Source organism: Rhinocladiella mackenziei (assembly GCF_000835555.1).
Source record: "Rhinocladiella mackenziei CBS 650.93 unplaced genomic scaffold supercont1.5, whole genome shotgun sequence".
NCBI lineage: Eukaryota > Fungi > Ascomycota > Eurotiomycetes > Chaetothyriales > Herpotrichiellaceae > Rhinocladiella > Rhinocladiella mackenziei.
This window is the reverse complement of record NW_013550600.1, coordinates 251,089-276,878: the sequence shown is the minus strand read 5'-3', so window position 1 is coordinate 276,878 and position 25,790 is coordinate 251,089. Positions and strand designations below refer to the sequence as shown.

General features: G+C 49.9%; 11 protein-coding genes across 11 annotated transcripts; 4 read left to right on the top strand and 7 right to left on the bottom strand.

The window, feature by feature from the left end:
* Positions 1–1,164: 1,164 nt before the first annotated feature.
* On the top strand, positions 1,165–3,480 carry Z518_06580 (uncharacterized protein; the record flags this gene model as incomplete). Its single annotated transcript, XM_013414712.1, has 2 exons — positions 1,165–1,996; positions 2,045–3,480. The coding sequence occupies 2 exons, from the start codon at positions 1,165–1,167 to the stop codon at positions 3,478–3,480; spliced, it is 2,268 nt and encodes a 755-aa protein (XP_013270166.1).
* A 1,594-nt stretch (positions 3,481–5,074) lies between these two features.
* Z518_06579 (uncharacterized protein) lies at positions 5,075–5,877 on the bottom strand (the record flags this gene model as incomplete). Its single annotated transcript, XM_013414711.1, has 7 exons — positions 5,075–5,119; positions 5,167–5,210; positions 5,313–5,393; positions 5,444–5,457; positions 5,519–5,575; positions 5,631–5,684; positions 5,738–5,877. 7 exons carry the CDS (start codon positions 5,875–5,877, stop codon positions 5,075–5,077), a joined length of 435 nt encoding a protein of 144 aa, XP_013270165.1.
* A 286-nt stretch (positions 5,878–6,163) lies between these two features.
* Positions 6,164–7,255, bottom strand: Z518_06578 (uncharacterized protein; the record flags this gene model as incomplete). The annotated part of the gene is made up of 6 exons (XM_013414710.1): positions 6,164–6,265; positions 6,331–6,466; positions 6,518–6,803; positions 6,857–6,913; positions 6,964–7,095; positions 7,231–7,255. The coding sequence occupies 6 exons, from the start codon at positions 7,253–7,255 to the stop codon at positions 6,164–6,166; spliced, it is 738 nt and encodes a 245-aa protein (XP_013270164.1).
* Positions 7,256–9,073: 1,818 nt separating this feature from the next.
* Z518_06577 (uncharacterized protein) lies at positions 9,074–9,362 on the top strand (the record flags this gene model as incomplete). Its single annotated transcript, XM_013414709.1, has 2 exons — positions 9,074–9,220; positions 9,330–9,362. The coding sequence occupies 2 exons, from the start codon at positions 9,074–9,076 to the stop codon at positions 9,360–9,362; spliced, it is 180 nt and encodes a 59-aa protein (XP_013270163.1).
* Positions 9,363–9,586: 224 nt separating this feature from the next.
* On the bottom strand, positions 9,587–12,486 carry Z518_06576 (uncharacterized protein; the record flags this gene model as incomplete). The annotated part of the gene is made up of 4 exons (XM_013414708.1): positions 9,587–10,713; positions 10,785–11,218; positions 11,315–12,298; positions 12,356–12,486. 4 exons carry the CDS (start codon positions 12,484–12,486, stop codon positions 9,587–9,589), a joined length of 2,676 nt encoding a protein of 891 aa, XP_013270162.1.
* A 760-nt stretch (positions 12,487–13,246) lies between these two features.
* Positions 13,247–14,386, bottom strand: Z518_06575 (uncharacterized protein; the record flags this gene model as incomplete). Its single annotated transcript, XM_013414707.1, has 1 exon — positions 13,247–14,386. The coding sequence occupies one exon, from the start codon at positions 14,384–14,386 to the stop codon at positions 13,247–13,249; it is 1,140 nt and encodes a 379-aa protein (XP_013270161.1).
* A 692-nt stretch (positions 14,387–15,078) lies between these two features.
* On the top strand, positions 15,079–17,005 carry Z518_06574 (uncharacterized protein; the record flags this gene model as incomplete). The annotated part of the gene is made up of 6 exons (XM_013414706.1): positions 15,079–15,292; positions 15,355–15,467; positions 15,525–15,791; positions 15,848–15,999; positions 16,048–16,729; positions 16,781–17,005. 6 exons carry the CDS (start codon positions 15,079–15,081, stop codon positions 17,003–17,005), a joined length of 1,653 nt encoding a protein of 550 aa, XP_013270160.1.
* Positions 17,006–17,262: 257 nt separating this feature from the next.
* On the bottom strand, positions 17,263–19,437 carry Z518_06573 (uncharacterized protein; the record flags this gene model as incomplete). The annotated part of the gene is made up of 1 exon (XM_013414705.1): positions 17,263–19,437. The coding sequence occupies one exon, from the start codon at positions 19,435–19,437 to the stop codon at positions 17,263–17,265; it is 2,175 nt and encodes a 724-aa protein (XP_013270159.1).
* An 849-nt stretch (positions 19,438–20,286) lies between these two features.
* Z518_06572 (uncharacterized protein) lies at positions 20,287–20,949 on the top strand (the record flags this gene model as incomplete). The annotated part of the gene is made up of 1 exon (XM_013414704.1): positions 20,287–20,949. The coding sequence occupies one exon, from the start codon at positions 20,287–20,289 to the stop codon at positions 20,947–20,949; it is 663 nt and encodes a 220-aa protein (XP_013270158.1).
* A 596-nt stretch (positions 20,950–21,545) lies between these two features.
* Z518_06571 (uncharacterized protein) lies at positions 21,546–22,505 on the bottom strand (the record flags this gene model as incomplete). Its single annotated transcript, XM_013414703.1, has 1 exon — positions 21,546–22,505. The coding sequence occupies one exon, from the start codon at positions 22,503–22,505 to the stop codon at positions 21,546–21,548; it is 960 nt and encodes a 319-aa protein (XP_013270157.1).
* Positions 22,506–23,951: 1,446 nt separating this feature from the next.
* Z518_06570 (uncharacterized protein) lies at positions 23,952–25,423 on the bottom strand (the record flags this gene model as incomplete). The annotated part of the gene is made up of 6 exons (XM_013414702.1): positions 23,952–24,314; positions 24,370–24,777; positions 24,827–25,025; positions 25,084–25,108; positions 25,160–25,227; positions 25,281–25,423. 6 exons carry the CDS (start codon positions 25,421–25,423, stop codon positions 23,952–23,954), a joined length of 1,206 nt encoding a protein of 401 aa, XP_013270156.1.
* Positions 25,424–25,790: the final 367 nt, after the last annotated feature.

The following is a 25,790-nucleotide window of genomic DNA, read 5'->3' as shown; positions in this document are numbered from 1 at the left end:
CTGGACCGCCGTGGAGAAGGCCAGCGATGGGTTTATGAGATTGCGGGCAACGTCATTGCGGACCGCAAGAAGAAACTGAGACTTGGAGGGCAAGTCATTGGCAGAAGAACACCTGGTATAAGGAACGGGATATCATACCACCTCCATTCGCGCTGACAAATCCAGAGGATGTATACGTCCCCTGATCGTGGCCATGGTAGCACCGTCAATCCTCATGGCTGCGATAGTCAAGCACCGTAGCGAGAACAAAGAATCACAGCATGAGCTCCGTGTCGACCTTTCGCTGATACCTGCGGCTGTCGGAGAATTTGTCCTTCTGTACACGCCGTGTCGCGGCTTTTTGCGAACCGCCATCTGCCCTGTGACTGTCTCGGGCCAGGACATACCGCTAGAAGAGCCTATAACCATACGTACGCTGCTGCAAACCGCGATCCTGTTGTTTTCAAGGGACCCAACAAGTTTGTGCTCCACGGCGAAAACATCGTGACGCACCTTGGATTTGGGAGGGGTAGGCATCGATGCGTCGTTATGTCACTAGCAAGGCTGATGATGAGAAATATTCTTGGAGGCCTCGTTGAGTAGGACGAAAGATTTCTGAATATCGGTGGAGAACTGGGATTACCAGTGGTCCGGTGAATTTTGGACATAGGAAGAAGGGTTCCCATAAAATGGAGCAGGCTTTTGAAGGGATCGCTCTGTACGAATGCCTAGGTATGAATAAAGAGTTGCAGATTCAGGCCACAAGAGCCGGTAGTCATCCATCTTGTCGATATATAAGGAGCGGTGAATTGGTGGGAGTACATCTAGAGATAATAGAGCGGCAACGATTCCTATCCCAAAAGGGAATCCCTTGGCTGCGACTTTCTGGTTCTGTCTTGTTGTAGAGACTCTTCGCCTTCTCTGATAACGGCCACACTACCTCTCTTCTATCATCCATTCATTACTTCACTGCTCGATGTTCCTCCGGACTAGTTGAGCGACTATTCAAAACACTATTCCAGATGCTCTCTTTGGAGCAATGAGAAGGGTACGGCGGGACGACACCGGTCGGGCTCTACAACTACAAATTTTTTTCGTCTCGAGAATCCGCGGCTAATACATTTACCCAACTAAAGGCTAGGTTTCAATCCCGGCCTGCAAATATCCATATTCATATGCGTCATTATGGCTTCGAGATCACCGAGCCATTCGGAGGGTGAAATCCTCAGCTCAGACTCGGAAGCGAAGGCAAAGAGCATACCATCTTCCTACAATAACAGCAAGGTTGACCGTCATACCAGACCATATCCTGTGTCGCATAGCGCTACTCCTAGATCACATCGATCACGTTCGAGATCTCCTTATCGAGCCCCTAGGGGTGAGAAGCGTCCACGAGATTACGATCATTCAAGAGGCAGATCTGTCAACGACTCGCGCACTTTTGCCGTGAGATACGAGGACGATAGATACGGTCATCGACGCTACGGATCTTACGAAGAACGAGGGCCGAAAAAATCACGTACATACTCTCGAAGCCGCAGCAGAAGTCGATCTCCATACAGACACTCACGCCACCAAGATGATGGCAGGGAGAAATTCAGAAATACTGCCGATCAGACTGGCAAGAACGACCATGATATGACATCTTCGAGTCGTCAGCCAGATAAGGATGTTGTCCCTACAAACACAAAAGCATTGCCGGCGAAAGACGTGCGATCGAATCACTCATCCAATGCGCAACCAGGCGCGAAAACTGCAGCACAAGTTCCCAGCAAAGATACAGCTGACGCTCCCAATGTCGTGCAAACAGAAAGTATCACTGACGAGAATGAGGACCCCCCCAAACCCGTCGACGAGGCCGCTTTGATTGAAGAACGTCGAAAACGTCGAGAAGCCATCAAGAACAAATACCGTGGTCAAGCTCCTCCACTCCTTGTTCAAGCTCTTCATCTAGGTGCGGAATCGAATCCTGCGAGCCCGGCTCCAGATGGTGTCTCGTCAGCTCCACGTCGGTCCGGTATGTGTGGTCCTCTCGAGTCCCGGACGTCTCCACTGACATGGTCAGAATCGCCCTCTTCCTCCTCGCCTCGAACGCCGAAAGAGTTGTCTGAGCCACAATCTCCTGCAGATGCCCATTATGATGCGGCGGCCGACCTGACTAACCCCGCGAGAGGCGGCTCTCCAGCAGAAGACGGCCCCTCAGCGGCCGACTACGATCCGACCGTAGATATGGAGGAGGAACGATCACGACACGATAGACGTATGTTCAAAGAAGATGACAAGTCCTTGGAGCAGGCAGATCATTATGTGATTAAACAGGCAAGCGAGTCAGCTGCACCTGTCGCTCCAAAGACGGCCGAATACGACATGTTTGCGGACGAAGACGATGATGACATGTTTGCGGAAGTGCCATTGAAACCAACCACAGAAACCAAGACGGCGCAAGCGCTGGATGTCAACTTGATGGACAATTGGGATGATCCCGAAGGCTATTACATTACAATTCTTGGTGAGCTCATTGAGGATCGCTACCATGTTACCCAAAATCTCGGCAGGGGAATGTTCTCGTCTGTTGTTCGAGCTTCTGATAGACGAACTGGCAAACCAGTAGCTATCAAGATCGTTCGGAACAATGAAACTATGCGGAAGGCCGGTATCAAGGAAATTGACATCCTCAAGGACATCGCGGCAAATGACCCTGAAGACAAGAAGCATGTCATTCGCCTTCAACGTTCATTTGATCACAAAGGTCACTTATGCATGGTGTTTGAAAATCTTTCCATGAACCTTCGAGAAGTGCTGAAAAAGTTCGGCAGAGATGTGGGTATCAATATCAAGGCCATCCGAGCCTATTCACAACAACTGTTCTTGGGATTGAGCTTGTTGAAGAGGTGTCAGTACATACACGCCGATCTCAAACCAGACAATATTCTGGTCAATGAAGCCCGGAGTACGCTGAAGATCTGTGATTTGGGGTCCGCGTCACCCATCACGGAGAATGCCACAGCTCCATACCTTGTTTCCCGCTTCTATCGGGCACCGGAAGTGATTCTCGGTATTCCTTATGACTATGGAATTGATATGTGGTCGATTGGATGTACGCTCTTCGAACTCTACACCGGAAAGATTTTATTCACCGGGCGCAACAATAATGGAATGCTCCGTGCCATTATGGAGTGTCGAGGAAAATTTCCGCACAAGCTGCTGCGGCGGGGGACTCTGACATATGAGTATTTCGATGACTTGCTCAATTTCCGAGCCCAGGAATTTGATAAGGTTACAGGCCGCACAGTGGTGAAGATGATGGATATCAAGGCCAAACCAATTCGGGACTTGAGGTCCAGGCTAATTCCCAGGGACAAGCGGATCAGTGAACCGGAGAGACGAGAGCTGGATTTATTTGTTGATCTACTGGACAAGTGCTTAGACTTACGACCGGACAAGAGGATTACGCCCAGCGATGCATTGAAGCATCCTTTCATCTCCAGAACCAAAACCTAAATAGACTATCTGACGACCACCAACTTGTCAGGTGATTCCAAACGCCCAAGGCTCATACTACGTCCTGTTCTTCCGGCAACTTTCTCCTGCCAATCTCTGGTTTCACTTCCTGCTGAGTGCTAACGAGATCCAGGAGATAGAAGACGATGAACCTTTCGAGCTGCCTCCACACTTTTTCAAATTAATCGACTGTGTCCCACTGCTGGATTTTCGGACCAAAAACACTCGGCTTTTTCAGATTGCACCAGTCAGGCTTGGGACGACCAATAAATCCTGAGATGGTTGCTCAGAAACTTTCAAAACATTCTCCAGTTACGCAGCCACGACGAACATATTAGCTTTCAATGGCCTACTCTTCTTCATGTTGTCCGTCGTCTCTGCCTCTGCTCTGTGCCTGCCGCGGTGATATTGGTACTTGGGATTTTGGTCTGTTTCAAGCAAGGCCAAGAGTCACCCTCGGATGACAATGCAGCGATTGATTATCTTCCCCCTAGGGGTGACCAGACTTACAATTTCTGGAATTGTATCTCTGTCACTGACGACCGGAGCCTTTCATGTACCTGCACACTTTTGCGAATAGTCGGTGACGGTAAATTCAACCCTTTCCACAGCTAGTTCCTCTCACAGGCGACCAGAGCGGTACCTACACGTTTCGAGAACTCGGCAGCTAATGGGCAGCAAACATAGTGTCATCATATCCTGTCCTCTGCCGGTTTGTTCTCCGTCTACTTCGATTTGAGGACCTTCCCGAGGGAGTGTCTACTGAATGACTATCCAATGCAAGCAATGGTTCGCGCGGAGACTTCTCCACGACCTTGGTCGAATCGAAATTAGCGACCGATCGACAATTTTCTCAAAATCGAGAGTTCAACTACTAATCCTCCTGCTCGTACAAGTGTTCCCACAACTGCGTCTGCAATGACGACCAGCTCAACATCGGATTTCATACGGTGTGGGTCTACCGAGCCTTTGAGCAATCAGTCTACTATATCATCTTCTCAGAATTCCATAGGCGTCGTTACAGCCACTCTTCCAGTCACCATGTTCATGGTCAGACCTCAGTATTGGTGCCGAAGTTGGTATTTTGCGTTGATCTATGAGATCGGAGATAGACGATGAAGAAGGGATAATGAATATGATTTCAGACCGACTTGGTTAGCAATCATTAGCGGGCAAGAAGGGGATGACGAGACTGTCGCATAGGGAGGTATTGGTAGCAACGCAGGTTTAGCGGGACACGTCAAATACGTGTTCATGTCGTGACAAATTTCATAGCAAACACACCACGATATTGATTTCATTTTCCTGTTCTGCTACTCCTGCTGCCAACGATTCCCTGCGCATCGTTCTTGGGCATCTTTTGGTTACCAATCGAGCCCTTCCCTCGTACTCGTTATCTCTTCTCAAGAGCCACGTTTACTTGCTCACAAGGCCTGTGCCGCGTCTCTCCCTGCAATCCGGCCGAAAGTGAGAGACCGAAGGACGCTTGTTGCCGGCGGATCTACACGTGTCATCAGCATCTGTCGACACATTGGATCCTTGCAGCAGATGTTTTTGGGTTCCAACGTGGGCCCCGTCCGTTATCCAGGCAATGCTAGAAAACCGGAGCGACTGATCCAATGCGAGAGGTGGACTTACACTGGGCCGACGTTAGCGCCATAGGCCTCCATAGGTGTGATTACATACCTCATTATAGAACAAGCCGGTTAACTCTCCGGCAGCGTACAGTCCTGGATTTTGTCAGTATTAAAACACTCAGGCACGTTTCCGGCATAGAGACGAGCCCGTGATCGCGGGGATATTTCCTGTGCGTGAGGGATATGTGTTCGTACCTGGAATAGGAACCCCCGTTGTCGAAAGAACTCTGGAATCAAGGTCACATTTGAGACCGCCATAGGTGAAGGTAAGTTGCGCTGTCCATTGTCAAGTCAAACCGAGCGTATTCTCTTCGGTGGGTCATTACCTTTCATGGGATATCTGGAAAAGTTGTCAGCAACCGGTGAATCCCGCAGTTTGACGCGTCAATGTGAGCACTCACCCATAGAATGGAGGCTTAGCAATGGGATTGGCCCAATTGGTCTTGTCGGGCGAGAGACTTGAACGATGTCAGCATGCAACCGTTGCGATCGAGTCCTCCATTATGATCTTACCCATGGGTTCTCTTGCCATCAAGTTTCATGAGGTCGAATTCCTTGTCGTCGATACTGCATTCTGTCAACCCCAACGCAAAGAAAAGGTCCATCTTGGGAGTACGAACGCGGCGTTGAATTCGTCCACAGTTTTTCTCAATTCCTTTGGATCCAAGCCCATTAGTTCCGCTAGACCGTCGATCGTATCGCTCTGTAGTGGCTCTTGATCGGTGGTGTCGTATACCCAACCTGGCCGGAATCGATCCATTATGGGCTTGTCAGTGATGCTGGAAACTGATCAGCAAATTCACTTGGTGAGTCGAATCGCTCTACAAGTATGATTTTTGATTCTGGTCTCCATTGAGTTAGTGATCGGGGTTGGTCGCTATCTTGCAGAGACTTACCTCGCCAGGTTTCTAACGCAATCATTTCAAAGGTGGCGAAGAGGCTTTTCAAAGTCAGCGGAAGCGACAATTCCGGGATTGCATATCTCACTGTCGTTTTCCTTCATCGTAGAACCTCTTGCAATGTCTGCTTTCAATTAGCTGGATCGATCATCTCAGAGATTCATCGACGTACTCGTTCACGACAATACCATAATTATGACCCCAGATGACGGCGTCAGGCTTCTTGGCTCTGATATCAACAAGTTCACACTGTTGACTAAGGTCAATACTGAAGAGTGGCTGGATCAACCTTGGGAAAGAACAAGGAGACTCACATGCATGCCGCTCATCGAGCCGGCTGTGGCAGCACCAACTTCCAACCCCATTTTCAAGCCAAAGCCGGTATTGTACTTCAGACCAGGGGCGATGAGTTCAAGATGCTCGGTTCGCGGTCCAACATATCTTCCCAGCCTGAACTGTGTCAGCAAAAGTCTGTCTTCTTCCATTCAATACCAGGCATACATTTCCCGATTGCCCTCAAAACCTCCACATGCCAACATGACTTTCTTTCCCCGAACTCTTGTCATGCGACCATCTGATTTTCGAACTTTGACTCCGCAAACAGAGCCATCTTCTTGAGTCAACAATTGCTCCGCTTGCGTCTCCCACATGACGGTGACGGCGTCGAACTTTCTGATATGATCAAATAAGGCATTGATGATGGCGTGGCCGCCGCCCTGTGGAAAGTGAGTAAGGGATGCCAAATCAACCAGATTCAAGCTTGCCTCAGGAAATACAAAGTGCTGGTCTCCGAATCACTCAGTACGTCCTCTACCCACTTGAACGATCGAGAGAACTTACTCGTATTGAATTCTAGCAAGACATTCTTTTCGTCATGGTGATTGAGTTTGACTCCATCTACGGTGGCCATTAGGATCTGATTCGTTCATGCTGTTAGTGGGACTTACGGTCTAAAAGATACTGAGCTGTAATGGGAACTTCTTTCTCCATCTTTGCGCAGTATTCTTGGTCAGCGAGACCCTCACTACTCTGTGTCAGTGTTCGAAGTGTTTGATCCATCTGCTTGCGGACCTGACGCGCTATATCATGTCAGTGAGAGTACTCAAAATCCGGTAAGGAATGTCATCGACCTTCATTTCGTGTTTCCAATCCGAATCAAAGTTGTTATCTACACTTTTCAGCCTCGATATCATATCTCCATCACTCCAACATACCTTTGTCAAGTCGGAGATACGCCATTGTCCACCTTCACGACAGTCAGTAAAAAATACAAATTCCTCGCAGGGATCGAGACAAACCTGCTAGCTCCACATCGTTCACCCTCTTTTCCGGCCTCGATCAATGCCACTTTGCCCCCTTTCCCGAGCTTTCTGCATTCTTCCAGGAAATTCAACGTGGTCATGGATCCCTGGGTCATATCAGGTATGCTGTTGCCCTACTGAGTCGTTCAGACATACAGCAAATCCACTGCCGACTACAACGAGATCATAGACCTCTGGGTATGAGCCGGTGAGGCTGCTCACGACTGGGCTTGCGAAGGACATGATGAATTGATGGAGTGTTTTCCTGCTTCCCAAATATGCGGACTGCACCAAGCGAGACGTTCGTCGAGACATTTGTTCTAAAGGTCCTTCCCGGTCCTTTTCAATCCCAGCATACCCCTCAAACCACGCATGCTTTCGTAAAGTCAGTCCACACCCCGCAAGCAACGACGAATAAAAGATGATATCACAGCAACCATGGAGACGGTCGGATCCTACAATGCATTGTTCTCCCCGCAGAACCGTCCAGCCAAAGCCTATGAACAATAAAAAAGGACAGGGTCTGACAAGCTGGCCTGAATGCAAACAGCCTCGCTCTTCTCAACCATGGACGCATCATCAGACAACTCAATTCCTCGATCCGCAACCTCACAGACCTTCATCTGAGAACGCCTTTGAACGAGACCTCGAAAGTCGAGAAAATTGTGTTCACACTCAACGAAACGCCCAGGACGAATTTTCCATCCACAAGACGCCCCCTCAGGAACTCGCAGTTCCCCCTCTTAAGACGTAGCCGAGGAATTTCGAGACGCCAATGATCATTTTCGAGACTGCGTGTCTCATCTCGGAGAAATGGATCTCGAAATCTCAGTTCTCTTCGGAACCGCTCTGCCCGGGAAATCGCCGCAGAGCGGCCTTTTTGGTCATGTTCTTGTGAAGCCATTACAAACAGCAATACAGGGATCAGTATAAAACAAGGGTATAAGGGTGACTGATGTCAGCCCTGCCCTGTCCACGGATGTATCTTAATGAACTTTTGATCTTTGGGTTTCTCTGCTGACCAGAGGCAGGCGCTGACATCTTGGCATCTTTGCGGTGATCGTTTAAAGCGGCGACGTCTTTGAAATCCCCGAAGACGCCGATTTCTCCTGATATCTTCCTCAAACCCCTTTGGTCTTTGATTTGCTCTTTAATTTCATATAGACTCAAAATACTCACTGTCGATCACACGCAAAAATGGAGGGCGAATGCTTGTGCAAAGGTACGCGAACGTTGCCCCTTCAAGGCCATGACGCCATCATTCCGCCTACTAATGAATCTGCGATCCCGTCCAGCCGTTCAAGTCAGAGTCAACGACGGCAATCTCTTCGGTGAACAACGACGAGGACATTTCTGCCATTGTGCCAATTGCCGTAAAGTTGCGGGCGGATTATTCGGTGCCAACTTAATCATTGAGGAAGAAAAAGTGGAGTTCCCCAAGGGAAAGGAGAATATGAAAAGATATAGTGTACGTATATACGTCTTACCTCACATTCTTCACGACTCTGGAACCTTTCGTCCGGTTGGTTTCCCGAAACATAGTTTTTCTTGTCTAATGCGAAGAGAAAACAGGATCCAGAGACATTGAGCGGGACGCCTGTGCAAAGGTACGATTGGCCACTGGTATGCGGTGTGTGCTCCAACACCGAACATACGTCGCAGGGCTTCCATTTCCCATCACAGAAAAGCTTCGTCTAGCCAGAGCTAACATCGGGTAATTGTTAGATACTTCTGCCAAACATGTGGAGTCCCCATCATGAGCGCCACCCCCCTGTACAAAGGGAAAGTCATATTGAAACTGGGAATTTATCCCGAAGTCCCCGTTCCGGAATGGGAGAGCTTTGCCTCCCAGCGCCAAACGTGGGAAAAGCCACTCGAAGGCGCTGTGCAGTATAAGACGAAGGTAAGCCCGGCGCACATGGTCATACTTTGTTTCACGGTTACAGGAAGAGAAGAGTGAGTGAACCAGAACAAAGTCAGCTAGCTAACAACTTTTCACCCTTCATTTTCAGAGTTTCGGGGAGAAAATGCCAGGATCGATTTGACGTTGAAATAATACACATGTCGGGCCACAATTACCACAGCTACTGGACTAAAGCCAAAAGATGGTGAAAGTGGATATCTACATACCCACGCAAACCTTCTGTCATATTGCCTTGCCGTCCTAGTACTTCCAATGGTGTATTCTACTTCTACTCTTTATCTCCCCAAGTCGACTCATTCTCTCTATCATCGTGGCGTATTTGTAATCTTGCTCTTGCTCTGGCGATCACAATTTGGGCGCCAATTTCTGCTCTCCTTCTCCTGCAAATCCCATCAACCCCGACTCAGCACCGAGATAAGTCCATCTCAGTTCACTCATCTCAAATCCCTCAGGACATTTAATATCCACCACGACCTCCTCGCCAGGCATAACATCGAACCCGTTGTCACTGAAGACAACCCAGTCGCGATTCTCCCGGAACACGAAACCATGCACGGGTTTGTTGGCCGTAACGATCAGTTTATCTTTAGCCGATGATAATTGAACTTTGATGCCTCGGTCGTCGAAGGCGAGATATTTCAATGGATGAGGCCAGGCGGTGTCTGTACTAATACATGTGCCGCTGACAGTGAGACGCGCGTGGATGACGTACGGATCGTGGGTAGCGGTGTTGAATGGCTGTCTAGGATCATGCGGTGATGATGATGAAGAGACATCCGCACTCGCTTGCTTAAGGACGTCGGTCGTGCAGTTGAGTTGGACGTCGATGTTCTTCTCCACGGCCGCAGCGATGTCCTTACCTGTCTTGATAGAGATGAATCGCACTTCAACGTCGGCCTGTACAGTTTCCGTCCGCGAACTTGCAATCCAAACATCGAAAGTGTGATCGCGCGTCGCGCGAGTTGGGTCCGCATGGCCAGAAGTCCAGTCATGGAATGGTCTCGCGACGCCAACGGCCAGAGGTGTCAGTGCTCGCGCGATGGCGTAGAACGAAGGCTTCTTGACGAGATAGTAATCGGCAACCGCCCATGACATGGTCGGCCAACAGTCATTGAGCTGCCAGACGAGAACGCCGCCACATTTTCGCGCCCCGGGTGTGCCCCAGTCACGCCGCCAGGAACGATAAGCAAAACCCATGGCGTCGGACTGCGTGAGTTGCGTCAAGTGCGTGAAAGACGGTAGGTCGTATTTGATCTGAAAGTTTTCGGCGACGTATGTTATGAGACGACGTTCGTGATCGATGGCCCGGTTATGGTAGTCCATGACCATCGAGCCTGGGTATTGTTGCGCCGGATCGGTGATGGCGGAGGAGATGGTTGAAAGGTGCGGATATGCCTCCATACCGAATTCGCTGACGAACCGACCACCCATCGTGGGAAGTTCTTGATGTCGTTTCATCATGCCGTGCCAGACTGTCGGGAAGGTAAGATCAGCCCAGTTCACGGGATCAAAGCAAAGAGGACAAAGGAATGGGAAACTTTACCATTCCATTGATGAATATCGCCCACCGTCGGATCGAATGTCTTCTTCCCGTCTCCCCACGGGCTACTCGGATGATATACAGATCCAGGATCCTCCTGCTCCACCACCTTGGGCAGGAGATACTCGTAAACATATCGTGCCGGGAATGAGGACCTGAGCCACGATTCTGGGTCCTTGTCGCCTTCGTAGTCATAGTCGAGTGAGTATTTCTCCTGGATCTGGTAATCCTCGTTATTCCCGGCCCAGATGACCAGGGACGGATGGCTGCGGAGTCGTCGGACGTTGTATCGTGCTTCTTGTTCGATTTGATGTAAGAAGGATGGGTACGTGGGATAACTGCCACAGGCGAAGCAGAAGTCTTGCCAGACGAGAATCCCAAGTTCGTCGCAGGCGTCGAAGAATGCGTCGTCTTCATAGATTCCACCCCCCCAAATCCTGTGTCATATGAGCATAGGTTTTCTTTCTGGAAGGATATACCCAAAGACCACACGATAGCGAGTGTAAAATGTAATCCGTAGGATATCGACTCACCTCGTCATGATTTGGTTTCCTTGAATCATCAGCTCCATCCACTTTCTATACCTGTCCGGACCAATGTGTGAGAGAAAATTATCGGCCGGAATCCAACAAGATCCACCAGCAAAGACGTCGACATTGTTGATGCGGAAGTAGAATGATTTGCCGAAATCATCTCTCTCCTGAATAAGTTCGCAGCGTCGGAACCCCACGAACTTGGATTTCGAACTCATCTCGGATTCACTATCTGTTCCGACAAGGACGGCCTTGAGTCTGTAGCGAGTTTGCTTCCCATAGCCGTGTGGGTACCAGAGCGTTGGCTCTTCGGTCCTAAAGGCAGCCATAGCCACTCCATCACCATCAGAGTCACCCTGAGATTCATATACCACACGTCCGTCAAGAGACAGCGTGAACTTTACTCGAAGACCTGGGCGAGGCTTTTGTCCGGCAAGACTTGCTCGAGCGAACAGCTTTCCAGACACAGATTTCAAATCTGAACTGACCTGGCCCTGAAACCAAACATCATCAACGCGGCCAACGTACGACTCCAAGAAAACAGGCCTCCAAGGCCCCGTTGTGATCAGAATGCCCGCCCAGTCCCAGCCCCAGTGATATTGAGCCTTGCGGACGGGAAGTCGGCTCTGTTCCGTCTGGTGCGCGATATGCCGATGCTCGTGCTCATGCTGCCTGACGAGTTCTCGGCCACGGAGGAGAGCGGAGTCAAAGACGATTTTCAGCTCGTTGGACGACCCGTTGGAAGTTGAGTTCAAGAGGCCTGTAATGTCGACTCGATATTCGAGAAACATATTGTCCGTTTGGAGGATTCTTTTTCCGTTCAAGGTGACTGTAGCGAATGTGTCGAGTCCTTTGAAAACTAAATCGGTTCGCGCACGGCTGTGGACATTTGTTGGGGACGGAAAAGTTGTGCGATACGTCCAGGATTTTTCTGCTATCCATCTGACGGACAGTTCGTTCATGTCGACAAAAGGGTCAGGGATTCTAAGAGTTGTATGAGTTTGAAATGGTCGTGTCAAGGACGACCATGTCGATACCTACTTTCCATTGTCTAGCAGATCCTGGTGGATCGAGGTCGGCACCTTAGATACTGGAAGCCATGCATTGCTGGAATCATCATCTGTTTGCTTGACTTTCCAGCCAGAACTCAGCTGTGTAGTGATGACTGCCATGACGATCCTGCAAATATCAAGCACTATGGGTTGGAAACGACCTCGGACCCCGACCGCTGGATACTGGTATAAGGCGGATAAATGTTTGTCGTTCAAAGAGAAACGACACTCCCCATCTCCCGTGAAGGGCCAGAAGGATTGTGAGTGAGAGAGCGATTGAGATACTCAATACGCCAATGCGTGAACTAATTAGCCACCGAGGAAGCCTTCGACGCTATTCGTGTGTCTTCACGTGGATATCGACTGTAAACATGGAACATTCCCGACCAGTCTACAGTGAAAACAACCAACACTCACTTCAGATCGTGGTGTGGACTGCTCTCTCCCCAGGTCTTCTCCGGCAACGATCATCTTGACGAAAAGATTATCCCTGTTCAATTGACGCTAGGACGGACATTCATTGTATCGTCTCGTGGGTGTATAGCACCCCAGAATCGACGGCAATTGGCTTGGAGAAGGCCACACTCTTTTCGAACACGGAAATATATATTCTCGACGCCATTGCGGCAAGGATCTCCACCCCTAGCATGTTTCGGGAGACGGAAATATAAAATCTCGTCTTGGTATGCGGAGACTCGACCGTCATTTCAACGACGTCGTAACATCATGTATAGACGGCTGGCTTGGCTTTTCGTGAAGTGGAAAAGGCCAGAATTGCCCGAAAAGAAAAAAATTGAAAGAGAAAGAAAAGAAACGGACAACAAGCACCGATATTTTGACAGAATGGCCAAATCTAATGGGTTCCAGAATGTAGAAGTCTTCATATTTTCGACAGCTGTCTTTCGACATCATACATGGTCCCGGCCGGTCCGTCGTAGAGAATCGATTCCAATGCCCTAGCATTGATATGGCTCATGTTGAGGTCCCGAACACGTCGTACACCCAAAAGGGTCATTGCGGCCTTGGTCTCGTCGGCCAAAATCTCAAGTGTTTTCTCCACTCCATTTTGGCCACCGACGGCAAGACCATATAATGGAAGTCTTCCAATCCCTGCCGCCTTTGCACCCAGGGCCAAAGCCTTGACCACATCCGTACCTCGCTTGATACCGCCATCCACTAGAACATCGAGATGTTGCAATACTTCAGGACAAAATTTTTGGATTTCCATGAGAAGTTGCACTGGGGTGGGAGCTGTATCCAGCGCTCTTCCTCCATGATTTGAGAGGATAATGCCCTTTACGCAAGGGTAACGAGTGGCCATACACGCATCCTCATGTGTTTGGATTCCTTTCAGGACGATGGGTAAAGAAGTGTGCTGGGTCAGCCATTTTAGTGTCTTCTCCCACGTCAAACCAGCTTCAGTTCCCCAAACTGGGGGTGGAACACCGGCAACAACTTCTCGCATCTTGAACTGTTCATCTGTTTCCCTTTTACCGGGGAACGGAGCATCGAGAGTAAGAACAAGAAACTTGATTTCTGGTATTTGTCGTATTCGGGCGAGGATGGACTCTGTTCTTGGTAGATCTTTGAGCACGTAAAGTTGCCATCCGAAAATCTGACCGGGCTTTCCTGCTCTCACAATGTCTGTTGGTGTCATAGATGCATTATGTGAAATAATTTGCAGAGCATCAAAGCTCGAGCAAGCTGCTGCAATTCCAGCCTCGCCGTCGGAGTGAGCAAGCCTTGCCATTGCAGCGGGAGATACGTAGATAGGAATCCCTATTCTATGGCCCAAAAAGCTCGTGCTCAAGTCAGGAGTCTGGCGGTCGCGTAACGCTCGAGGTCTTAGAAAGATTTGTTGATAAATTCTGTGGTTGGCGGCTTTCGTGATTTCATCATCAGTCGCTGAAGCATAATATGCCAGAGCTTTGGGAGAAAGCAAATGCATTGCTGTAGCTTCTACATCCTCAATTGTTGAAAGGGAGTTGAGCTCGACGTTGGTCGCTTCGTCACCGGCCATCTTGAACCACAATGACCACAGCGTTGCTGCCTTGTGTCTTCGGCATCAACCTAAGCACCGTGAACCATTGAGATTGAGAAAAAGGAACAAGAAGAAGGAGGAGGAGGAGGAGGAGGAGGAGGCCTTCCCTGCCTTAGAGTGAGATCCAGGGATCCATGATCAATTTTTGCGTTGATTTGAAGAGGCAGTTCTACACACGGCTGGCTCTGAACCAGCTTGACTGAGACCTGCCGCACTATTCGCATTAGAAATGACCCTCTCCTCCTCCCACCAGCCTGTGTGGCCAAAACAGGTCCGCAATGAGGTCGAGATCAAGGGGTGCTTGCCTTTCAGGAAAGAGGACAGGGATAAGTCTGCAAGCCGGCGGCTCTGTCATTTGAAATTTATCAGGGCGTCGATCGTTTTAGCAACGTAACATTCTGGCACAGGCGAATCATTTATATTCCGCCACTTCTGATATCTGCCGGATTGCATGAAATCTTGCACATGGGGGCCTGAGTCTGCTCCAAAGAACTATTCCCCGTGGGGTTCGCCATGCGCGGATGGTGTTGGGTCGTTTGGAGGTGTCGTCCGATCGAGTCGATATCGCCGAGTATAAGACAACCGAATCCTCCTGTTAGTTGGATCAGCTGTTCGATACCCAACTCTTCAACATCCGAAGACACCATTGGTTTGAATTCCCAGAAGTCAGCATGGCCGACAAGATGGAATCCGAAACCAAACATGCTGAGCAGACTCGGCCTAGCCAGGAGAGCGATGTCAAGATCGTGAAGCTGCACAAGATTGAAGGGGTGGAGGCCACTCATGCGTCCATCATGGCCACGAATAAGCCAAATCAATGGGGTCCTGGATATGTTCGATTGTACTCGCTGGCAGCATGCATCTTCTTGAACTCCACGATGAATGGTCAGTTGTCCCCCAAAGAGAAACGCGGATCCCTTCACTGACCATTTTCACTTTCCTGGTAGGTTTCGACACTTCGCTGATGGGATCGATCAATGCTCTTCCAAATTACACAGAATACTACCACCTTCCCGCGAAAGGCAATGCAAGTACTGGTATCGTCTTCGCCATATTTCAGGTCAGTCCGCGCACGGCAAATAGCCGGTTCAGGTTCAGAGAATTGACGCTTGAAAAGGTCGGACAAATGGTCGGATCACTCTTTGTTTGGATTGCCGATTGGAGAGGAAGAAGATTTCTCGTTTTCATCGGAGCGATAGGAGTCTGTGTCGGAACCATTGTTACCTCGACCGCTCCCACACTGTCCACCTTTATTGGAGGCCGATTTCTTCTCTCCTATTTTGCAACTCTTGCCCACACAGGGGCCATCATTTACCTGGTAGAGATGGCGCCAACACGATACAGGGGCACACTTGCGGGTCTGTATAACACCTTCTACTACTTCGTAGGTCTTCGAGAGTCTCCATCGGGTCAAAACTGAATGATCTGACTGAAAGCTAGGGCTCCATTTTGGCAACGTCAGCTGTTTATGGAGCTCATTTGCACCTCTCGGACAATGGAAACATGGACTGGCGTCTACCACTGTGGTTGCAAATGGCTTGTCCAGGTATGGTGGCTCTCGTGATTCTGTTTTTTCCCGAGTCCCCTCGATGGTAAGTTCTCAGCGCAAGCCGCACAGGTCCACGTTAACTGGCTGTCAGGCTTGTTGCAAAAGACCGACATGAAGAGGCCAGAGCCATAATCGCGCGATACCATGCAAATGGGGATTTCGACCATCCTTTGGTGAACCTGGAAATGAAAGAGATGATTGCCTCGCTCCAATTTGAGGGCATGACCACCTGGAAAAACTTCTTCGATCTTAGAGTCCTGGTCAAAACAAGAGGCAGGCGATACCGTTTGATGCTGAATGTGACCTTTTCTTGGTTTGGTCAATTCTCTGGAAACAACATCATTTCATACTACCTTCCCACCCTGCTTCAGAACGTCGGAATAACATCGACTAACATGAAATTGCTCTTAAACATCATCTATGCGTTGGTGGGTTGGATTTTCTCCAGTGCCGGAACTCGTTTCCACGATATCATCGGACGAAGAAAGATGTTTTTGATCTCGACCTCCTGCATGATTGTTGCTCTTGCAGTCACGGCAGGGACTGCCGCAGAGTTTGTTCATACAGGCAGTACCACGGCCTCATCAGCAAGCATCGCATTCATTTACATTTTTGGCGCGGTCTTCAGCTTTGCTTATACCTCGATGCAACCAATTTACCCCAGCGAAATCATGTCGAATGACGCTCGTGCGAAAGGTGTCATGACTTATAAGCTCACTGCCGGAGCGTCAGGGTTCCTGAACACTTTCGTCGGACCGATCGCGTTGAGCAATGTGAGTATAGTTGCCCCCTTCTCAAATGACCACTGTCGCTAACATTTCTAGATCGGATATTGGTTCTATGTTTTCTTTGTCTTTTGGGATATCTTTGAACTGGTCTTCATCTATTTCTTCTTCGTTGAGACCAAAGGGATTTCCCTGGAAGAACTGGACGTCATTTTTGAGGCTAAGAATCCACGGAAGACCAGCACGGCGGTGAAGAAGGCTCAGACTCGAACAGAAAAAGCGTCTGATGGCCGAGTTGAAGCCGATATAAAAGAGGTTGCTTGAGCAAGACAATTGACGAGGAGTCTTATTGGATCTGTGTATCGAGCAGAAATAAGGCGTTTTCATAACATTTATCGCAGTCCTGCCATTGTAGCAACACCGAAAGCCACGCGATTGGATCAAAAGGATGATATCTGAAAGGGGAGTCGATTCATAACAAAGAAGGGGCATCTGAAGCTGATTCATTAGGAGCGTAATGGTATCGAGGTCAAGCTAGTGAAGTGAAAACTTCTTATTGGAGGAAGGTTCCTTTCCTGAGATCAATTCTTGCTTTGATTTCCAAAGCCAAGTTCTTCGTCGCCCACCAGAAATGCACTCCAATCAATCTCGTCCCCAAAAGTAACTTCTTCGTCATACCATCCAAAGAAATTGAAATCCCCATCTGAGACAGAAGGAGTTCGACGAGGCTCGGTGCTCGAGAGGGCCTCATATATAGCTCGGACAATGTCTTGTGACCGATCAGCTGATCTCATCCATGGTCGCATCTGAGGGAACAAGTCCAGAACTTTTACAAGGAGCTCCTTTGACTGAGAGACATCGTCCCGCTGTGTGTCATCTCGGCGACTATTTCCCACTGCGATGGATAGAAGTGGCACCATGGTCGCCTGGAACAGGTACCAAGACGCATTCCATACATGGACTCGGTTGGGTGTCCAGTTGTCAGAAATTGAATCAACGGCTTGCTGAGCGATTTCGTTGCAGGTATGGTGCACGGAAGCTTCTTGTTGGTTTACATGGTGGTTGATGTTGGCCCAATTCCGTCCACTGGATGAGTATAGTAATAACGGTCGGTAGAGGATCAGCCGCAAATTCAAATATCGATTGTGCATGAAATCTCGAGCCATCACCAGCCGCGAAGAGCAGGCATGTGGAGCCACCAGCGGGGAAGGCAGAGATGAGTGCCAGGTTTGAAGCTCCTGATCGAAGGCAAACATTTCGGCGGAAGTGATGCGATGCAATTGGGCCAATCTGCTTTGGATTCGATTCGCGATCAAGCAAAATTCCGAACTGGCTTGTAAAGACAATGCAACATCGTCGGAGTCGTCCATCATTGACGGAAGTCGCGTATCCATCGAAGACTGCTCCCATCGGCCCGATGTCGGTCGCCCCATTGTCATGGAAGACCAAGTATCCAGGCAGAATAAACTCCACCAAGTACGACGTCTAATCTCGGCTCTTGATATAAAGGTGGAATTGTCGGGACTCGACACGGATGGATTACTCTTCCTTGATTCCCGATGGAGGCCAAGTGCAACTGCCACTCGATGAGCAGCACCCAGTAAGGCGGTAGCCATATTGGGAGAATTCTGGTACTGCAAATAGTAACCTCCAAGAAGACAAAGAGCTTGGAGACTTTCAATGTTTCCCGCGCCAAATGTCTCTAGATTCAAATAGGATTGGGCATTTTTGTGGAAGAGCTTGTGTGAGTGTTCTTCGCCTGCCGCAATTGATCCCATGGTGCAGACCATATTCAGCAGAGCCAGCCAAGAGGCATCTGCTCTGTTATTGTTTTGCCATGTGGATCGAAATTCTGCTTCATTCAACATGGGAGTGATCCCATGAATGTGGTCAAAATACGCGTCGATGAAACGTAACTCATCCATTCTGCCCGTATCGATCTGAGTCGGGGTTGCGGGAAACACCTTCGGAAGAGGCTTTGGCCATCCCTTCGCATATTGGGCGATGTTTGACTTGGCGAGAGGACAAAGTCTGAAAATTGTGCGAAGGATAGCACTGATGGAAGAAACGCCGAGATAGGATCTTCGGTGTTGGTCATAGGCCAGAGAGACCGCATTGACGTCGTCACTGGGTTTTATTGAGGCGTCAGGATCGGTCTGAACTTCGTCCCATTGGCGATCATGCTCCTCCCCATTTTCGGACACTTGCTGGGAATCATCAATGTCATCTTCTGGGTTAACTCGATTTTCAGGGCTTGTCGAAATTTGAAATCGCGGCGCCCTTGGCCCAAGAGTATGCCCTTCAAAATTGTGAGAATCTAGATATGTCTGTTGAGACGTCCCCATGCCAGAGCCGCCCGCCTTCGCAGTCCATCGTTCTTGCTCATTTCGGGTCTGGGAGCCAAGCACTTGCAGGAGCTGATCCCTCCCTTTCCCTTTCAGAGAGCTGATGTCCAAGTCAGAAAAGAGTTCCTTCAGGACAGCTTTATGGTCATTCAGCTCTTGCGAGGCCTTCTCCAAGGCGTTTCGTGAGGCTGCGTGTCTTTGACTCCGATGACGATAGCCACAAGCGTTGACGACTTTGTAGTATCGACAATTGGTGCATGGTTGGCCTCCATCGCATCTGATCTTCCGCCTTGTGCACTCAAAGCACGAACGGTTGACCTTTCGTAATGCTGGAGGTTTTGGAGCCGTTGATGCCTTTATATTCTCCCCAATCCTGAATGAAGCTGAGGCAGGATGAAAGGCATGAAACATGATCGGGAGTCAATAGAGCGGTCTTGTAAAGTGACCCGCATTCTGATTTAGAAAGACTATGGAGATGCTCTCCGTCCTGGGTGGCGTTAGAAAATAACCAAAGTAGCTCCGCCAACGTAGCACCCCTGTTGAAATCCTTGTCCGGTTCTCGGAAAACTTTCCTGCTTCACAGTCCTTGTCACCTGACCATAATAAGCATCAGAGATCTGATGCTCCACTGTATCGGGATATACGGCAGCTCATAGAAACATTAGCGCAAGAGTGTCATTCTCTGCCAGGAGCTTCTGGATCCGCTCATATCTAAGCATGGCTTCCGTGATCTTTGCCATGTATCGTCTAAAGTAAGCAGCCTCCAAGTATTTTACCCGAGCTTGAGAAATTGCTGACAGCGTCAGCCAAAACAACATCTGTTCCGGTTGGTCGGACGGTCGGTCGGACGGTCGGTCGAACGAAAAGACCCATGAGCAGTGGCCCGTGGCTTCGGAGTCGTCATAGATGTCGTAATCCAGTAGCGGGTGGCATCTGTAATGTCGATCAATTTCGCTCTATAGCTTCTTTCAACACCATTGCATGTAGAGGCTGACGAGAGTCGGCGACCATGACAGTCAAGTTCCGCCGCAAGAACACGAAATAAAGTAACATCCAAAGGGGCAATGACCCATTTGCGGATAGGATTTTCCAGGCTTGATTTTCCTTAAGCCAGATTCGGTTTGCTGGAAGGATTGTTGCCCAACTGGTATATGAACCAGTCGTCCCTCATCATGCATCTTTGATGATTTCATTCTCACATCGAAGCAGCGCTTTTATTTGCCTCAGGCAGGGCCATCGGACCTCCAAGCTCATCTCACAATGCCATTGATTGAAATCGCAACAGTCCGCCTTCGTCCTGAGTTCTCCTCGGAGCTTCCTCCTTCATTCACTGAGACATGGTCGCGGGCTCTCCGTCTCGCTGGTGCGGCGGCCGGCATCCCTTTCCAGTTGTATCAAAACGACAGGGACTCGGACTTATATTACCTCTTCGGAGGCTGGGCCACCGGGGCTGATCATATTGCTTTTCTGTCCACGTCTAGCGCTGTTGAGCTCGCCCAAGCAATTGGACAGTACATGACGGTTGACATTGTTCGCCATATTGATGGAGATGTCCGCGACTTGATAGGAAGACAGCAAACTGGGGATAAGCTAGGACGGTTGAAAGTCGGAGTATACAAAGTACCCAATACGATGTTGGACGAATGGAAACACAAATGGCAACTTGTACACGAAGGTAGTGACGGAGTTGGAGGTTGGGACATGAGTGCGTCCGTTCAGACACAACACAAAGCATTCAGGGAGATGGGCGAGGCCATCAACAGTGTGTCAGCTTTTGGTGGAAACGATCCGGGTGGTATAACGAGTTGGGTCTGGGTGACCCTCGCAGGAGCCGGGAATGAAGGGGATCAGGGTGGAATGAGCAAAAATCTGATGGAGGATGTCGAAACAGACTTTTTCGAAATGGAACATGTTTTGGGATAGTCAGGTCCCAACATAGTGAGGGAGAAAAACACTGAATGACGGAAAGCAATCTTCTCGCCGAAGATTCTGAAGAAACCGAATTTGAAAATAGTCTATTGAGTTGCATTTTGAAGAGTTTGTTCGGTGTTATTTTACAGGTCTTGTCATGTTGCCATCTTTTCAGAATCCTACCGAGAAGAATTGACGCTTCGCAGTAGTGCAGGAGACAAGGTGAGGTTGAGATGTAATTGGGTGTGTTCGCCATTCCTCGCCAAGCTGATTTGGCCAGAGATCTCGAATCACCAGCCAGCTTTCTCTTTCCGCCTCAATTTTGCAGTCAGGCGAGCTGTGCATCACATTCACCGTAATGTTTCTGTAGCACGCCAGCTGGCTAGGAAAGAAATTTGTGGAGATGTGAAGGCTGAAATTGAGTCTGGACAATGATGTGTCCAGCTAGTTGTAATATTGACTGCTGACTCAGGGTCCGGAAGTTGGCCGGTGATCATAGGCGACATTTGATTCGAAACGATCATTTCTGATGTAGAGTCGATTTGCCTAGGACTTGAGCAGCGATAAGGAGATGATGATGAGGATGAGGAAAAAGCCCCTGCTTGATATCAGTCCAAGTCCATTCCACCGTTAGCAACAGCTATCGATCTAGGGCTGTTAAGTCGGTTATAATCGGCCCAAATCTCCGTCATGTCTCGCTGAGATAGTTGAGGTTGGGCGGCTTCTGGGCCCGGAGTTCTCTCGGCCCGCAAGACGTCTTCGCCTTCGAATGCCATGGGATTGGACATCAGATTTTGTAGACATGTCTCCCAAGTCCTGCCCACCAGCTTACCCTCCAGCAGGTCTTCGCTAAATAGGAAAAAGCCTTCCTGACAGCCCACGAGATAGGCGTTGAGACCAGAGCTTTTGAGTAAAATCTGTGCTCCATGGATATATCTGGCATAATGGTTTTCCAAATATTTCGCCCAGCCTCTGGCCGCCGCCTGAATGGCTTCATCTTCCAACGCCATCTTAGTCCAGCCAATGCCCAAGGTTATGGTAGCCTCGTCGAACTCGGGTCGATCCCCGGCGGTTTTAGGTGGGCTTGCCGGTGCGGAGGTAATGGAAGTATCGATGGGTAGACGGATTGAGCTTTGAGACAATCGAACAGATTTTCGACTGGGAGGCATCTTGGGCCGGAATTGCGCCGCTTTGGCTTGCTCTTCCAACGCCTTCTCGTCCGCCTTTTCCTCATACCAGGTGCCGGTTTGGCTCTCCGCCGAAACGGACAGGCCCGTTTTAGGATTGAGCAAGACCATACCTTCACCGTAGATAGGCTCTTCCTCGGGAATGGGCGCCGGGGTATCGACTGAGGCAAAGTAAGAGCCGTCTGCCTCATGGCCGAAGGCGGATTCGTCGCGCGACCGCTTTCTCGATGGATTGGTACAGATGGGGGTCATGCTGTCGACTGGAGTCCATGTGGTAGAGTGATGGGGATATGAGGCCGGGCAGGCTTCATCCTGCTCCATCGCCTTCGGCGTGTCGGACGGGGTAGGTAGTTGAGTTTGTTCTAGAGACACGAAGGGCATGTTGGCATTCGTGGCCAACGAACAGATCCCGTGATATGTCTACGGAGGGCGCCAATGCCAAATTGCCAATGGTAGAGGCGATGACGGCAAGCAGAGGGAACGATGCGATCGAGCACTTGTAGGTGAAAGGTTAGGGGTTGGTGTGAGGTGGTGGGATGAACGGAAAGTCAGGACGGATGGGCGGAGGACGAGGATGAGAAGAGGAAGCGAAGCGAAGAGGCGTAAGGGACGAGGCAAGATGAATTTGAAGGGGGGGAGAGAGAGACCGAGAGAGGTAGGGTCGCATGCTGGGGAATGAGGAATGGTGAATGGAAATAGGATGGCCATGGAAACTGAGAGCGAGAAAAAGTCAAGCAAACTCTGGGGATTTTGCGGTCTGCCAATCCCTTTGCCCATGATGTAGTGTACACAGGATGGTGAATAAATGGAGGCAGTGGATGTGGACATGCAAGACGTCTAAGCACGGGCTTTGCGGCAATGGCAGCGATGGGTACTGCAGAGTTCGGAGCCGCGAGTATGAAAGATTGAACCAGGAACGCCGCAAGTGATCGGGAGGCTGGCACAACGATTGATGTGTGAGCTGCAGTGGCATTGCATGCATAAGCCCAAGTTCTCCCAGTATCCGGTCCACCATGCCTGAGGGGGAGAGGCAAACAGCCAGCAGGCAAATCAGCACTGGAGGCGGGCATGGAGAAGCTTTGCGATGGACACCTGAGAGGGTAGTTCGTGGCTTGCTGGTTGATGCGGTAGGTTGCAAGGCAACAACCCCCACTTGGCTCGCCGTTCGCCGCCCCCACTGGACGACCAGCCTACAAACACTGAATGGGTGCTGGGACATCCAAAAGGGGGAGCCAGAGCTTAGTGCCAGTAGCCCAATAAAATGTCATCGCATCAACTGGTTGTTCTGGTTGCATCGGGAATCCGGCCAGTGGCACGGTGACCACGGCCTCAAGGGCAAGAGCTAAAGATCAGGTGCTGATGTGGGGGAACAAAGGAACTATCCACTCTTTGGGAACTCCGTAGATGCGACGCCTGCTGCCTTGCTGGCGAAATAGTGATGACAAAGAGCAGGGGCGGATAGTGGATGTTTATCCGTGTCGTTTGAGGGGCGCCAGGCTCAGCTTGAGGCTCAGCGATCCTAGCTAGAGTTCTCACAATATAGCTCACCTTTCCTCTGTTGGCAATGCTGTATATCATTATCTAGGTAGGCAGAAGAATAGCTAAAACTCGAAGCACCATCTAACTTATATCACTGTGTATCCCCAACGCCGTTTTCTGCTTATCAAATATGATACAATACTCCGTACACGCGATCAGGATGCTGAACCAGTCCAACTAGGCCCCCGGTCTACTCATCATCTCTATTGTCGTATGGTCAATCAGTCAATCCTTCAGCCGTCGACTCGATAAAGCCTTCCCCCATGTTGTTCTCGTATCTGTGTATATTCATGAACCCAGTCCAGTGCTGAACAAATCCTTCAAGTTCTTGGTTTGCGCGGGGGCGTATGTTGGAGCCAAGCCACCCAGCAAGAGGAAAATTGTGACCAACACCAACCCGAAGACGAGTGCTTTTCGCATGGCGGGTCGTTGAACACCGAACTCTGACCACGATCGCCCAGCCTGGCTCATATATTGCTTGAGTTGTTCCGATCCAAGCCTGTAGTACAACAGACCGCCGAGCGCGATTGTGTAACCAAAAAATTGTGTCTTGCTGACGGGAGTACCCCAAATTAACATGGACGCCACCACCAGGAGAATATCTTTGAGAATGCCGCAGAGAGTGAGAACCAGCGATGATGTCTTTCCGATCTATAGAAAGGGTCAGACGCTGCACCGACTGCCGCGTAGATCAGTGTGCACTTACCAGGAAGACCACGGAGACGTTGAGGAGGAACGCAACCATTGCATTGGCCACAAGCATGAAAATACCGACATCGTAAATGTTATCCATGCTCATTTTGGGCATCTCAAGCACCAGGGCGGTTAGACCATTCATGACAGCGCAGACGGGCGCAAAGTAATACAACGACACCAATGGATCCATCTTGAATTCGGCAGAGCTGAGCAGACGTTGAACCAGAACCAACCGGGTAGCCTCAAAAGTAATGCCCCCGGCCTGGTACAAGAAACCGGTCAGATTGAACTCGATCTCACCATACGACGCGATGATCACTCCAATCACAATGAACGAGACATTGCCTAGGGTCTTCAAACTTGGGGGTGCGACACCCATCATCCACGTGGTCAGGAGGACTGCAACCGGCATCGTCGCCTTCCAACATGTCAACCAATGCTCCCTTCTTTTCGCCGGCGAAACTCACCTTCAGCATCTGGATGAAGGCAACACTCAAGTAAAGGTAGGCTTTGTTTCCACAGATCAAACTCAAGCTGAAGAAGAAGCCGATGGGAAGGATGGCTCGGAGGTAGACTCGGCCGGTCATTTTGACGGTTTTGCGTCCATCTAGCAGGGTCGTAGTCCGGGCCAGGATCTGGGTCATGAAGGTCGCAAAGACCATGTGCCTGACGGTGCAACATCAGTCGAAGGCTGGGGAGGAAAATGGGCCAACCCGACGCCTACCATGCTGTGAGGGTGATGGGAAATTCTTGAGACCATGTCAGCACGTCGACTATTCGGAATATTGATAAATGCATACTGAATCCAAGTGTATCCAACAACCATTTATTGAACAAAATAACACCTCCACTGAATCCGATCCACGTCCTGCCAACGTTGTGTCAGTTCATGTGCCGGCTGGAGAATGAGACGGTACGTACACGACGTAGAAAGCCGGGTGTAGGGAAGGTTTAGGGGGCGCTGGTTTTTCTGTCGTTGGAGTATTGGCGGTTGGCAGGACGGGTGTTGGTTCAGCTCGGGGCTGCTCCCCCGACGTGCGTGCTTTCTTCTCGACGTCGGCCATTGCGGGAAGAGGTAATTGGGAGCGGAGGAGAAAGTCTCGAAAGGAAAACGGCCGCGGCGACCTAGACAAGGTCCTTGGGTGAAGCACGTTGGCGAGAATCAAGCAGACATAAGCAAGTGACCGATGAGACGGTTTGGGCCAAGGAAGGATGAATTGATCCTCAGAGCGCAAGAAAATGGAGGGGAAAAGAGAAGATGCCGAATTGAGGATTGATTCGGTTGCTGCTCGATGAGGGTCAAGATTCAGAATCACAACGTGAGAAGTCAAAAGTCCAGGCCAAAAAGGGGATCGTGGTCCAAGCAAAGTCCAGCGTAAGCCTGAAAGCCACCGGGGAGCCACACACGGCAGAGGCCTGCCAATGGGAGCA